Source organism: Megalobrama amblycephala, linkage group LG5 (genome assembly GCF_018812025.1).
Source record: "Megalobrama amblycephala isolate DHTTF-2021 linkage group LG5, ASM1881202v1, whole genome shotgun sequence".
NCBI classification, from domain to species: Eukaryota; Metazoa; Chordata; class Actinopteri; order Cypriniformes; family Xenocyprididae; genus Megalobrama; species Megalobrama amblycephala.
In genome coordinates this window covers 19,272,092-19,287,476 of record NC_063048.1, presented here as the reverse complement: position 1 = coordinate 19,287,476, position 15,385 = coordinate 19,272,092, and the positions used below count along the sequence as shown (strand labels likewise).

At 39.6% G+C, this 15,385-nt stretch overlaps 2 protein-coding genes across 2 annotated transcripts; one reads left to right on the top strand and one right to left on the bottom strand.

Moving 5' to 3' along the window:
- Positions 1 to 3,726: 3,726 nt before the first annotated feature.
- On the top strand, positions 3,727 to 6,570 carry LOC125268211. Its single transcript, XM_048190288.1, has 6 exons — positions 3,727 to 3,955; positions 4,058 to 4,144; positions 4,282 to 4,323; positions 4,727 to 4,851; positions 5,328 to 5,417; positions 6,176 to 6,570. The coding sequence occupies exons 1-6, from the start codon at positions 3,796 to 3,798 to the stop codon at positions 6,296 to 6,298; spliced, it is 627 nt and encodes a 208-aa protein (XP_048046245.1). The 5' UTR covers positions 3,727 to 3,795; the 3' UTR covers positions 6,299 to 6,570.
- Positions 6,571 to 13,046: 6,476 nt separating this feature from the next.
- On the bottom strand, positions 13,047 to 15,070 carry lft2 (lefty2). The gene is made up of 4 exons (XM_048190254.1): positions 14,632 to 15,070; positions 14,006 to 14,249; positions 13,649 to 13,900; positions 13,047 to 13,539 (listed from the first exon to the last, which is right to left on the bottom strand). The coding sequence occupies exons 1-4, from the start codon at positions 15,068 to 15,070 to the stop codon at positions 13,212 to 13,214; spliced, it is 1,263 nt and encodes a 420-aa protein (XP_048046211.1). The 3' UTR covers positions 13,047 to 13,211.
- Between the last annotated feature and the right edge of the window lie 315 nt (positions 15,071 to 15,385).

The following is a 15,385-nucleotide window of genomic DNA, read 5'->3' as shown; positions in this document are numbered from 1 at the left end:
AATCGTGTTTCCTGACATTTATATGTGCCTGATTTCGACGCCGGGGAAATACATAAAGCAAATCTGCCTGTGCACTTTATAACTACAATATAGGTAGGTCTAAATCGGAGTGATGTGATCAGTTATATCAAAGTCCCTTTAAGACAAGTCATTTCACTCGGCGGCCATCTTTGAAACGCCTCTCGGGCATCCTGGGCATCATGCAGTCTCTTTGAATGGGGAAACATCAAATTCTCCAAAACTGTTGGCCAACCTTACGATTAAATTTCATATTTGAAATCGCCAATGAAATCTAACAACAACCGGCTCATAAATTTAGTTTCTAAACGCTCGAATCATGACAAAAAAACTATTTTTCAGGCTGGATCAAGCTAATGCGCATGCGCAGACCTAAAGCGCGTCTCTTCGGAGGCGCGTGTCTGACTGTTTCTATAGAAACCGGTGACTCTAACGGCTGCTGAAGTGACGCGATGACTTTACCAGTCGGCAATTGGCTCTTATTTAGAAGGCGGGACTTATTCCGCCATATTGCTTGTTACACTTTCTCCCATTCAAAACAATACGAGTGAAGCGTCTTGTGTTATTCTATAGTCTTTGGTTATATCCAGGGTTGGGGAGTAATGGAATACATGTAACGGCGTCACGTAATCAGGAAACAAAAATCCAGTAACTATAATTCGTTAAGGTTACGCCAAAAAATGTAGTAATCAGATTACAGTTACATTTGAGTTGGTTTGATCCATGTCTCCATCAATACATTTTGTGTGTTTTTGCGGAATTCACGCTGAAAACCAATGCTGCCACTCAGTCTTTTGCCACTCAGTCTTTAGCCACCCAGTGGGCGTATCGCAGTCATAGCGGCCAACGGTGACGTCACGTACATACCCAAAGGTCCAGACTGCAGCCATCAGAAAATCCGGAGGAACGCACATGCTACAGACGCACCGCCGGACCGCATCCGCGTGCATTGTTAACGCTCCAATCCGTTAACATGGGCACGGAAAAAAATACACACTACAAACAGAGTATATGTGAAACAGGTGTAAGTGCGTGTGCGCCATTGCGTACAAAGTTTGTATACTTTAACCACCTCTGAGGATAGTGGGGGTTGCGAGTCACTGGCATCGTTATTTTGGGGGTCGTGGGCTGTAAAGGTTGGGAACCCCTGGTCTAGAGAGAAAGCCATTTTACCCGTCCCACTTTCTGTGGAATAAAGTACTGGTCAGATGTATTACAGTAGCTGCTTTCTTTCTAAATAAAAGGAAACTTGAACTTAAATGTCACTGTCACTTCTTGTATTTCTGGCACACTACAAGGTGTCACTGTGTCACTACAAGGTGTCACTGTGGCCTCAACACTTCCCCCCCGCCTACTCTGAGCAAAATAAACAAATGAAGAAATGTGGAAATAAATGTAGAAATGAATAAATGTTGAAATTAACAAATGTGGAAATAAATACAATATTTATTTATTTCCTATTTTTGCTTTTTATATTTCTTTGTATCCACATGTTTCCGGGAGGCGCTACTGTAAAAAAGAACGTGGGTACAACTTCCGTTGAGGCGGCGGAAGTAGCATACTAATCATATTTTGTGTGTTAATTAGCGAAGAGGCTAAGTGTTTTTCGGATCATTGTTTACTTAAGTGATAAGTACATAAGCTTCAAACTTTTATGAGAGATGTCGTTACGGCGCTCAGGGATATTTCAGTTTAATACATTTATTAGTACATTAATAATATCACAATACAATAAACAATTTTTGTGCCCTTCCTTACTTCACTGACCTTCCACAAAAGTGCTACTGAATGACTACAAGAACATCCTGGCCCTGCAATGCATGAACATCCCCCTGTCAACATTTCGTATCATAATAAATGGCAAAAAGGCAAAAAATGAACATTTAAACTGATGCTGGTTAAAGTGTAACCACACACACTATAGAATCATAATCTTTTAAGGCAGTGCATGTACATCTCCCATCATATGGGGAGGGGGTGTCGAACCGAACAGGAGATTCTAATATTTATCAAACTGGCTCAGTCTGGCACTTCCTGATGGCCTTGTGGACAGTGCGCTGACATCTGGTGCAGTTGCTTACAAAGAATTCTAGGTTTGAGTCCAGGCTCGTGGACTTTTCCGGATCCCGTCTGCCCTCTCTCTCAATTTTGCTTCCTCCATTTATTATATTATGAAATATGTTGACAGGAAGCAAAATTGGAGAGAGAAGGCAGACGGGATCTGGAAAAGGCAATGAGCCTGGACTTGAACTCACGTGTGCAAGAGCACCATATATCAGCACACTATCCACAAGGCTATCGGGAACTGCAAGCCTCAGTCAGTTTGATAAATATTAGAACCTCATGTGGGGGGAATGGAATCGGATGGCAAAATATACAGTTGTCGAAATCCGTTCCCTCATCTGTACAAGACTCCTTACCTGTTATTTACCTGCTCTTTGGAATCCTTCTTCCGTTCAGAATGCATCATCTGCCGTTCGTCTGCTTTTTTCATTCATCTGCAAGAGAGAAGTTTACTTCAAGCAAATCTACATTCTGTCTGCATATTGTTCTATACACACCAGTCTGCATTCCTGTCCAGTTATCCTTGTTTGCCTGCCCGTCTGTCTCCATCGTTACAGATTAATTAATGTCCTCATTTCAGGTGCACTGTAAAAAATGAATGTGATTTTAACGGTAAAATATTGTAAAAACGCTACGGGAAAAAATTGTAAATAGGTTAACATTAAGTTCCCGTATTATATACAGGGAAAAACTGTAAAAGCTCTAACCAGACATTTATGCAATTTTCACAGTAAAATGCTGTAAATTTTATAAGTAAAAAAGACAAAATCAATGTATAATTTAGTCAAAATCTGTAAACTGATGTTCCCACAATTCCCTGTGTGACACTCCACATTTGAAAGTATTTTGTTTAAATAATCATGTTTCTTAATATTTTTTGTTATCAGTTATATACATTAGGGTTTTTATGTTACATCTTCTGTTGTTTAATGAATGTTTATTGCATTATTTAAGTATTGTGGGTTACCATGATGGTGTTTTGCGTTTGCGTGAATGACTTTTTGCACCTTCTTTATATTAGTATATACTTCAGCTTGTGGAAAAGCTAATTGTGATGTGTACTTGTGATGTGAACTCATGTGGTTTTCATGTTTTTTTCTTTAACCACCTGCATTATTATGGTGGTTGACAGTATATGTTAAAGGTACAAAACAGATTTTAGTAGTGGTGTGCATTGTTGAATTTATTGGTTTACATTCAAATTTTCTTAAATTACAGTTTTATACTGTAAAATTTATTGTTTGTTCTGTAATTGTGTTTAGTTTTTCTGTATTTTTTACAAAATTATTCTGGCAACCACAGCTGCCAAAATTATTTTGTAAAAACTATGGATTTTTTTTTACAGCGTGTGTCTAGTTTGTTCCCTCCTTTGTTCAGTAATGCCTCAGTTTCAGTTTGTCCCATCTCTTGCTTTGTTAATGTGTGTGTGTGTGTGTGTGTGTGTGTGTGTGTGTGTGTGTGTGTGTGTGTGTGCGCGTGTGTAGATTATTTTCCTGAGTTCTGTTATTAAAAGTCCTGTTTGCTAGTATTCTCCTTCATTGTGCAGTTTCTACACTACTCAAGCCTGACAAGTAGGCTACTCAAATTATTTTGGTTGGCATGTCTGTGGCTTGTAGTCTACAACCACAACTACTTTGTCAGCATCAGAGCATGTGATATGACTCTCACAGGCTACTGCATATATGTGCCTTTACTTCAGTGTTTGTGAGTGAGATGGAGCTCCAGCAGCGTTTTTCTGTGTCCATGAATGAATATGAAGAGAGTGAGGGGACACAGAGGGGGAGTGTTTTTCAAACTGAAGATGTTTATCAAAGTCTTCAATACCAACCTACTGCAGCCCAGAAAACTAATAACAGTACAAAACAGGTCTCAGGTAAGACAACAGAGGACGGATGGAGGGAATCAATTAATGGAATGAATTTACATATAGTTTACAATCTGTGTGTAACAATCCCTATTAATCTATGTTTAACAGAGCATTGTGAAAGGAAGTATTTGTTTATACTGTTTGCTATAAACATTCTTATCTCAACTACCATCCTTGCCATTGTGGGCCTAAATTGTAAGTATCATGACTCAACAACAGGCACGACATTTTAAATGTATTGAGGCACTAAATATAATGGATTGTTACAGTAATGAATACATTTCACTGAAGTAGTTTCACAGAATATTCATGAATAACATGTTTTTCCACAGACTCTCAGAACAAAAAAACGCAACCAGTAAACGGAGAAAAAGGTTCAGTTTTGATTTTTATTTATAGTGGAAAGGAACTATACTCTCTTACTACTCTTGTGTGAAACATCCAAAGAGTTTTAAATAAACTCTCTGACACATAAATACTTCTTTATCAGATTATCACCAGTTTGTTAAATTGCTGTGACATTTTTACATATTTGACTGTGTGAAATTTGATGAACAAAACTGTTAAAATTAGTCCTGGCATGGCAGATTCCACTCAGAAAACTAATACTAATTTAAAGCCATTTTTAATGATTTCTACGAGATTATTTGATATTTTAATATTTAGAATGTTTATAATTTCTTTTCAACTAATAATAATCAACTATAATTTCTGTCAACTATCTCACTAAAAACAATTTTATATTTATTATATTGAATGTTCACTTATATCTTTCAGAAGTGTGGCTTCTCTATGACAATGTGTTTTATTTGTTCTGGAGTGAGCGTACTGACTGCATCGCTGCTGAGAGCTTCTGCTCTAAGAGGAATGCCAGGCTTGCCATGTTATCTGTGCATAACAAGGTACAGCAGCTATTCATCCACTTCATCGTACACTATATTGTATTGAATTAGAATTAGAATTAGAAATTGATGAAAGTACCAACAGCACAAAGGAATGTAGAATATTTAGCCAATATTTTAAAATGTATAACAAAAAATAATAATAAATATTTTAAAAATTGCAGTTGCAATAAACAGTGTTCATTGAGCACTACTGCAGTATGTGAGATTAAACAGAATTAAAAAGGTAATTACATTATTATATGCAGAGCTTATGAAGATGATATGATTATTTAATTGACCGGTTCATATTAAATCCGGGTTAATGTTACCTCATAAATTGGTTATTATTTTATTTTTAATGTAACTTAGACTGTAAAACTTTTATTCTTTTACTATATAAGATTAATTAATTTATTTTTTTTCATTTAAATGAATTAAATGTGAATTTGAACACTCGTTGTTGTTGTTGGTGTGTGCGTGTGTGTGTTTGGCAGGTCTGGTTGATGTCCAGAACCAATGGAAAGCAATTTTTGGTCTCAAAAGCCTCATCAGACGGATCTGGAGACATTGCTTCTCCATTTACGGTAATGCACTTGAAATGTACCATTTTTTACATTTTAACTGTAATTAAGATATTTGTGAAAGATTTTTCTACCAAAATTAGAAGTTTAAAAAAAGCTTTCAAAACTGTAGGAAGGTCGTAACTCAGAGCTTTGAAAACAAATTGCTATACGTGTGTGTGACCACAAAGATTGCAATATCCGAAATCCATGTCCTTGTGGGGACATTTTTTGGTCCCCATGAAGAAAACAGCTTATAAATCATAGTAAGTGATGTTTGTAAAATGTAGAAATGCCGACATTTTTCTTTGATTGGGATAGGTATAGGGTTAGGGGAGAGAATATACAATTTGTACAGTAAAAATCATTATGTCTGTATTGAATGTCCCCATAAAACATAAAACCCAACATCTGTGTGTGAGGGAGAGAGAGAGATAACACAGAACAAAGAAACCACTGGTTTCTGTTTAACACAAATTTAAAATTGCAAGGGCCTGAGAACAGGAAGTGTGGTTTAGGGTTTGCCTGTGTGCGAATGTGTTTAAATGTGAAGTGAAAAAAAGTGTAGAAAAGATATTGAATATAATATAATTGTATATAAATTTTAATAAAATATAATTGAATACAATATTGAAATATTTCTGGGCTCAATGATTTTTCTACTAGGAATTTTATTTATTAAAATCAATCAGATTATTGTTATTCATTATTCTATTCATATTTCAATTTGCATTTTGTGAACATCATTTGATGTCTTTCTGATTATGTTGGTTGTGCCTTAGGATGACGAAGATCATGAGTGTGGCATCATGACCTCTGATGTTGAAGTGGATCATGCAGAAGGATTTGTTTGTGAGAGAATAATGAAACCCATAGGCACAGCTTTCAGAGAATTCCCAGCCTGAAATTCATGTCTTCTGTAAATACGTCATATAACCTACCCCTTCTGATGATCCTTGTCTTCTCCAGCTGTACTTGTCAGCATAACTCCAGAAATTTGATATGTGCCAGATAAGTCTGCATGCTATTGTTGGTCAGGAATTTGGAATTAAGTGTTGTAGTTCACTGTAAAAAATGACCGTGATTTTAACAGTAAAAGACTGTAAAAATGCTGCGGTGAAAAACTGTTGATTGGTTTACAGAAAGTTTCCGTACTATATACGGTGAATAACTGTAATAGATCTAATGGTACATTTAATGTAATTTTACGGTAAAATACCGTTAAATTCACAGTTTTTGGAAGTGAAAAATAACAATTCATTGTAAAATTTACAGTGAAAAACCGTATATTGACATTCCCACAATTCCCTGCGTGATACTTCACATTTGATATATTTTCATTGAAATAACTCTGTTTCTTCTTAGTTTTTCTCATTTTTTTTCTAATCAGTTATGTACATTAGGGTTTTATGTTACATCTAATGTTGTTAAATTAATGTTTATTGCATTTTTAAAATTTCATGCATGTTACCATGATGGTGTTTAGTGTGTGTGTGAATGACACTGTGTGCTCCTTCTATATATTAGTATTGTCCTCCTCAGCTTGTGGAAAAGCTGCTTGTGATGAACTTTGATTCATCATGTGACTCTCATCACCACTATGTTTGGTGACTGTCAGTGTATTATAAAGGTACAAAACAGATATTAGTACTTCATTAGGTTGGTAAATTAACATTATATCAGTTAATGAAATACGTTATTTTACCGTAAATTTTACTGGGATTTTTTTTTACAGTGTGTAACAATGATGTTAATATTACTGAAATCCAATGTTAAATATACATATTTAAAATGTAAAATTCACATGTAACTCCGTAAGTATGTTTACGGTTTGATGTCATTTTTACAGTATTGTTCTGGTAACCACAGCTGCCGGTATTTTTCCGTAGAAACAACGGGATTTTTTTTACAGTGTTTATGTAAACTTACTGGACAGTTCCTTGTGCCAAAGTTTAGGTACAAGCAAATATGCATATGCATTGTACTTTATTAGGTTTGTATTGTGTTTGTACTGATTTTCTTCTTCTGCCTTAAAATTTTATGGGCATTAGAGGTCATAAATCATAGAGACCCCAAAATTCGCAATCGTGCAAAATTGGCAGGACAGTTGCCAATCCTGCAACACTCATCTGGCCAACACTAGGTGGTGCTATAATAAGATGATTTGCATTTTATATCATAACTTTGGAACCCTGAGCGGCAATAAACAATTTTTTCCCCCTGAAGCTTTTATTCAAGGCCTATAAAACATTATAACATTTTCCCGCTAATTTGAATTTTCATATAAACCTACTTTTTTTAACTCTTTCTAGAAATAAAGACACAAAATGGCTAAAATAATTGCTACTGAGGTATCCTTTTTCCTATTTATTTATTAGCCTATTATATACAAAACATTAAAAGTAAAAGACTAACTTAATATATATTGCAATAAGACAAATTGCACAGGGAATAAATGTTACATTGTATTGTATAGTAAAATCAATGAATCCTTTCAGCATCGGGACACAGGTTTCCCTTGAAGTGAGTATGCCATACACATACTGACTCCACTTAATAGCTCACAAATTCCCTTACATTTTCAAATTGCATCCCATAGTGTATATAACAATATGTTACTTTGTTTTATGCAAGGCCTTCTAAAGAATTTTTAAAGGTTTTAAAGAATTCTCTGTTTAAGGACTACAACAAATGGCTAGCATAGCATCTCCCAATTAGCCTGCTAGCTTAGCTTATATTATATTAGGCATGTTTTTTGCTTCCAATATTGTTCCAGATTACATGTTTCAAATTAATGATGTTTGTGTGTACTTAGCATGACAATTAATTTATTAAAAATGTATAACAGTAATTAGTAATAGTATAATAGTAATGTTATATAGGCTACTATACCACATTGCTATTATTGTGTAAAATTACATTTACAGAACATAGTATGTTGCAACAATCCTTATCCTTAAAATAATAATAATAATAATTTATTCATGGTTGTGTTTCCATTTTGTTTTATGCAATTGTAACGAAGCGGGACTCAGGCAGGGATCCAATTGCAGAGCTTTTATTAAAAGTGAGCGTGGTCGTACAGGCAGGGTCAGACAGGAGCAAACAGGAATCACAAGGAACAGGCAGAATCGTGGTCAGAATTCAGGCAATGGTCAGAGGCAGGCAGATATCAATCACGGAACAGGATAACAAAGCGAGGGTCAAAAGCAGGAACAGGAACAGACAGGATAAACACAGGGTAATGCTTGGAATTGCAACAATAGTTAACAAGACTTCGCCGTGAGGTGGTGTGCGTGAGAGTCCTTTATAGTCCTGTTAATGTACTGCAGCTGGGTGTGGTGATTAGTGATAGTGATTGGTGGAGTGAGTGCAGGTGATTAGCAGAGAGGATTATGGGTAATGTAGTCCGGAGTGAACAGGAACGTGACAGGACCAGACGGTGATCGTAACATAACGCCCCCCTCCCGGAAGGCGCGTCCTCGCGACGTAAATGGAACAGCTAGGGAGGGGGGGTGGGTGCATTAGGGACCTGCATGCAGACAGGAACAGGGTCCCCAATGCAGGTCCAGGTGCCACGGGCGGCCACGGCGGGTCAAGAGTCTCTGGCGGCCACGGCGGGTCCGATGGCTCGGGCAACCATGGCGGGTCAGGCGGCTTAGGCAACCACGGCAGGTCAGGCGGCTTGGGCGGCCACGGCAGGTCAGGCGGCTTGGGCAGCCACGGCAGGTCAGGAGTCTCGGGCGGCCACGGCAGGTCAGGTGGCTCGGGCAACCACGGCAGGTCAGGCGGCTCGGGTAACCACGGCAGGTCAGGCGGCTTGGGCAGCCACGGCAGGGCAGAGTCCATGGGTGACCCCAGCGGGTCAGAGTCCATACATGGTCCTAGTGGCCTACAGTCCATGAATGGCCATGACCGCAGTGGCTGTGCAGGGTCCCCATCCCCCAGCTCCCCACCCCTAGGTATACTGCCCCCCCCAAAAAGTTCTTGGGGAAATCAAGGGAGGCATTGGCGGGTTCATGGGCAAGGAGCTCGGGTGGTGCCAGCAGGGCAGATGGCCTGAGCGGCAGCGGTAGAGCAAATGGTCCAGGCGGTGGTGGCAGGGCCGACCAAGGCTGCTCTGTGGCCGTATCAAGGAGAGCGGGCAGTTCGGTGACGGCCTCCATGGCCGTCTCAGGGAGAGCAGACAGCTCCGGGACGGCAGCAGGCTCGGGCTGCTCCGGGACTGTAGCGGGCTCGGGCTGCTCCGGGACTGCAGCGGGCTCGGGCTGCTCTGGGACTGCAGCGGGCCCGGGCTGCTCCGGGACTGCAGCGGGCTTGTAGACTGCTCCTACGTCAATAGAGCTCGAGTTCCTCAACGCACGCAGGACAGCCAAGACATAAAAAGTGAGCACAGCCCTCTGGGCCAAGACAGGACAGACCAGGGGAGCAGGCTGTGCTGGAGCGGACTCACTGGCTGGAGCGGACTCACTGGCTGGAGCGGACTCACTGGCTGGAACAACCCCTGCATCCTTGAACACCGCAGGGGCGGCCATCTTGCCCGTGGGCACTGGCAAGGCAGCCATCTTGTCCATCGCGTCCAGGGCGCTTGAGTTCATAGCAACCGGCAAACTTGAGAGCGTTGCAAGAGTTGAACTTGAGAGCGTGGCAACCGGCGAATTTGAGTGCGTGGCAACCGGCAGGCTTGAGTGCGTGGCAACCGGCAGGCTTGAGTGCGTTGCAACCGGCAGGCTTGAGTGCGTTGCAACCGGCAGGCTTGAGTGCGTTGCCCGGCACTGGCGTTGCCAGGCAGGCTTGAGTGCGTTGCCACCGGCAGGCTTGAGTGCAAAGCGGCCGGCGTGGGTTTCGGAATTCCAGCCGCTCGTGCTGTAGTCAGCGGTGGATCAGCCGTGACGTGACGTGTCTCTGGGCGATCAGCGGAGACGTGACGTGTCTCTGGGCGATCAGCGGAGACGTGACGTGGCTCTGGGCGATCAGCGGAGACGTGACGTGGCTCTGGGCGATCAGCGGAGACGTGACGTGGCTCTGGGCGATCAGCGGAGACGTGACGTGGCTCTGGGCGATCAGCGGAGACGTGACGTGGCTCTGGGCGATCAGCGGAGACGTGACGTGGCTCTGGGCGATCAGCGGAGACGTGACTTGTTGTTGCGGCCGCCATTTTGTGCGTGTTCTCGGGCATGGCAGCCATTACAGGATTCACCGTGGTGTCGGAATCCTCCGCGACACCCACAGTGAAAGTCGAACCAACTGCGAGCAGGGCAAAGTCCAGGAATTCCATGAACGATCCTCGGGGACCATGGGTAAGTAAATAGGTTTTTAATGGTTCATTTAATCCGTAACCAAAGAAGTCAATGAGGGCACAGTCCGGCAGATCAGATAGATAAGCAATATCCAAAAAGTTCTGAATGTGCACCTCGAGGGTATGGGTACCTTGGCGGAGGCTGACCAGTTGCGTTGCTGGATCCATGCTGAGACAGGAAAAACGCTCACCGAAGCTGCTGGATCTGGATGTGGCGAAGTCTTCTGTAACGAAGCGGGACTCAGGCAGGGATCCAATTGCAGAGCTTTTATTAAAAGTGAGCGTGGTCGTACAGGCAGGGTCAGACAGGAGCAAACAGGAATCACAAGGAACAGGCAGAATCGTGGTCAGAATTCAGGCAATGGTCAGAGGCAGGCAGATATCAATCACGGAACAGGATAACAAAGCGAGGGTCAAAAGCAGGAACAGGAACAGACAGGATAAACACAGGGTAACGCTTGGAATTGCAACAATAGTTAACAAGACTTCGCCGTGAGGTGGTGTGCGTGAGAGTCCTTTATAGTCCTGTTAATGTACTGCAGCTGGGTGTGGTGATTAGTGATAGTGATTGGTGGAGTGAGTGCAGGTGATTAGCAGAGAGGATTATGGGTAATGTAGTCCGGAGTGAACAGGAACGTGACAGGACCAGACGGTGATCGTAACAGCAATACATAGGCATTCATTTTTTGTGACCCTGGACCACAAAACCAGTCTTAAGTGACACGGGTATATTTGTAGCAATAGCCAACAATACATTGTATGGTCAAAATTATAAATTTTTCTTTTATGCCAAAATCATTAGGATATCAAGTAAAGATCATGTTCCATGAAGATATTTTGTAAATTTCTTACCATATATATATATATATATATATATATATATATATATAAATGTTTGTGAGTGTATATGCATTGCTAAGGACTTTATACAATATTTTGATTTTTTTGCACCCTCAGATTCCAGATTTTCAAATAGTTGTATCTCGGCCAAATACTGTCTTATCCCAACAAACCATACATCAATGGAAAGATTATTTATTCAGCTTTTAGATGATGTATAAATCTCAATAATAATAAAAAAGACTCTTATGACTGGTTTTGTGGTCCTGGGTCATATATTTCAAGCATGCTGTTTGTGCACTTAATGTAATAAACATCATACAATAGTGAAATAGGTTATAATCTCATCTATTTTCTATTTCTATTTTCAATATTAAATCGAAAAACAAATTGAAAAACAAATAAACAAATGAACGCAACGTATATATTTGTATATACAGTGGCAAGAAAAAGTATGTGAACCACTTGCAGAATCTGTGAAAATGTGAATAATTTTAATAAAATAAGAGAGGTCATACAAAATGCATGTTATTTTTTATTTAGTACTGTCCTGAGTAAGATATTTTACATAAAAGATGTTTACATGTAGTTCACAAGACAAAAAAAGGTGAATTTATTCAAATGGCCCCATTCAAAAGTTTGTGAGCCATTGATTCTCAATACTGTGTGTGGTTACCTGATGATCCACGACTGTTTGTTTTTTTTTTGTTTTGTGATGGTTGTTCATGAGTCCCTTGTTTGTTCTGAGCAGTTAAACTGAGCTCTGCTCTTCAGAAAAATCCTCCAGGTCTTGCAGAAATTTCAGTTTTCAAGCATTTTTTGCATATTTGAACCCTTTCCAGCAAAGACTGAATGATTTTGAGATCCGTCTTTTCACAATGAGGACGGTTGAAGGACTCAAACACAACTATTAAAAAAGGTTCAAACATTCACTGATGCAACACGAGGAAACACAATGCATTAAGAGCCGAGGGGTGAAAACTTTTGAATTTGAAGATCAAGGTAAATTGTACTTAATATTTTTTCCGGGAAACATGCAAGTACCTTCTGTTGCTTCTGAAGGGCAGTACTAAATGAAAAACAACGATATTTAAATAAAATAAGAAAAACTGTGACATCAAAAGTTTTCACTCCCCAGCTCTTAATGCATTTTGTTTTCTTCTGGAGCATCAGTGAATGTTTGAACCTTTTTAAATAGTTGTGTTTGAGTCCCTCAGTTGTCCTCAGTGTGAAAAGATGGATCTCAAAATCATTCAGTCACTGCTGGAAAGGGTTCAAATATGCAAAAATGCTTGAAAACTGAAGAATCTGCAGGACCTGAAGGATTTTTCTGAAGAAGAATTTTTTTCTTTTATTTAAAAATATTAATAAAATTAGCCTACTAGTTTTTACACAGTGTCAGTCAGTGAAATTAATTAAAAAGAGAAATGATGTTAATGGAAAAATGATGAAAAAAACTCTTAAATATGAAATTAGTTTTTTTTATTTTTCAGAAAACACATCACTCAACAGGAAATGTCTATTGCTTACATTACATAATCTAATAATTCTTAAATAATTTTATTTTCAAGTGCTCAGTGGGGATTTGCAACATGTGAATTTCAGTTAAATAACTCTGAGACATTTCATTTCGATTACAACATCTTCACCTCTCATTTGAGAGCAAACCACAGACAGTCTCAGACCGGGGGGATTTTGTCCATGGAGCAGCCACACTTTTCCACAATCATGTTGGGGAATTCTGCCACCTCAATTTCAGTGTAATCTCCCTTTTTCACCAGATACATCATGGGCAGCGGCGTGCTCTCCATCACCGCACAGGTCCTCTGCCCGTATCCATAGTAACCGCGCTTGGGCTGCTTGCATCCTCCTGCACATCTGAACGCCTGGTACCCGGCCGGTTCAATGATCCAGTACTGAGTCCAGGTGAGCTCACGGAAGTTGATGAAATGCTCCTCCCGGCAACACTTGCTGCTGTTTGGGCTGGAGTTACAGTTACCCTGGGATCTGTTGACATGAAAATCAATGCTTTTAGTTAATGAACATACAATTAACAGGTGTAAAGTTCTGCATGTCATACAAACTAAATAAGCTGCAGTTTAATAAAAATACTCACCCATATTCATCTAGGTTTAGGGTGTAAAACACAAGTTCTGGTGCACCCATATCCTTCTCTAGGGTGTTCTCCTTTGGGTCCTGTGTAGCAAAGCGCACTCTTTTGGCCATTTCAGCAGCATAGCTACCGGGCCTCTCTCCCTCAGTCCACACCTCCAGATGCAAAGGTGTTTTTTTCTGGGATTTAGACCAATAATGTATCGCCTGAGTCACGTCAAAGCTCCTCCAGCCAGACTCATGGATGGGAACCAGTCTATTAAAATGGAAAACACAGACTCATAAGTTTCCATTCATGCATTATAAAATTAAATGTTGTGTAAGTATTCATGCTTTTATTATATTTTGACATGTGACATACCTTGAGTCTATGAGTGATGTTCTATTGGAGCCGTTTCCCAGCACTTCCACCCAGTAGATGCTCACTCTGGCGTTGTTTATGGGTCTGTGGTTCCTCCGCTCAGGTTTGGATGGATTCTGTGCAGCTGTCTGGAAAAGCTTCAGTTCGGCCATAGTGACCTCAGTGTTTTCTTGCAGCCTGGCCTCCATGTCGAACACGAGACGTTGGCGGGTTGTGTCGGAGTACTTGATTTCTCCTGTAATATCTGTGAAAGACAGAGGATACGTTAGATCACTGTTTATGACAGATACACTATAAAAATGTTTAACAGTTTCAGCAACCGTTTTTCATTCATTTTATTTGACAATCATTTTTTTATATTTTAATGGTAGAATTTTGCTAATTAGCTAATGCAATAGTAAGCTTTTACAACATTTATTAATTTTGGTTCATGCTAATTTTGACATAGTAATACATTTTGCAACAATAATATATTTATACAATAAAATCAATCAAGATCACTTAATTGTGAATAATTATTGTTTATTGATCATCATACCTAATACAAAATATATTGTAAATACTGCAATATTAAATTTGGTACAGCATTTTCAAAAACGAATTTCCATTTTTCAGTTGTAACCCACCTGCATTCCCATGGATGCCTCTTAGAATTCCTGCCAGGCTTGGAACAGATCTCCTCTTACGCTTGTTATGAAGTTTAAGCATGGACAGATATTTGTTCTTGATGTGAGCCGGGATGACTAGATTTTCCAGATCTCTCTTCTGAATCCTGGGGAGTTCCATTAGTCCGAGTTTTTGAAGCATTGCCTGCTTCATATCCTCATGGTCGAATCCCTCATTGAATGAGATCACTGCGGCACAAATGAACAGCTGGATGAGCAAAGCCATGCTTGATCTAGTGAGGCCAGTGTCGTTCTCCTGATTGAATGACTGACTGAGTCTCTCAGGGTTTATATACAGTTGACCCCCCCCCACCCACCCCCCACCCACCCCCCACCCTGTCTGGCTTTTCGCACCTCCACAAAGGGGAGGCAACCTAAAAAAGACACCCTTCAAAGTCATGTCCCATTTAGGCCACCTATTGTTGCTCATCACTTTTGTGTTTTCAAAATCATCCTACGTGTGTTTATATAAATTATTATATTATAAATTTTGCATATATGCATATAAACAACAGTATTTACGCTTTATGTATTAATACATTTATTTATTAGTCTAATCTAGAATAAATCACTTTTTACATTATGAATAATTGTTTTTATATTTTATTAATTTATTATTTTTAAAGCATAAATGAATGTTTTTGTGAAGAACTATCCTAAGTATGTTCAATGCATTATGTATTTACACTAAATATTGTATGTATTTATTAATAAA

Excerpts from the sequence above, each read along its gene's own strand:
- LOC125268211 (XM_048190288.1), top strand. The coding sequence starts at position 3,796 with ATGGAGCTCCAGCAGCGTTTTTCTGTGTCCATGAATGAATATGAAGAG. Across the intron at positions 4,852-5,327 it reads TGTTATCTGTGCATAACAAG|GTCTGGTTGATGTCCAGAAC; the intron begins GTACAGCAGCTA and ends TGTGTTTGGCAG. Across the intron at positions 5,418-6,175 it reads ACATTGCTTCTCCATTTACG|GATGACGAAGATCATGAGTG; the intron begins GTAATGCACTTG and ends GTTGTGCCTTAG.
- lft2 (XM_048190254.1), bottom strand. The coding sequence starts at position 15,070 with ATGACTTTGAAGGGTGTCTTTTTTAGGTTGCCTCCCCTTTGTGGAGGT. Across the intron at positions 14,250-14,631 it reads AGGCATCCATGGGAATGCAG|ATATTACAGGAGAAATCAAG; the intron begins GTGGGTTACAAC and ends TGTCTTTCACAG. Across the intron at positions 13,901-14,005 it reads ACATCACTCATAGACTCAAG|ACTGGTTCCCATCCATGAGT; the intron begins GTATGTCACATG and ends CCATTTTAATAG.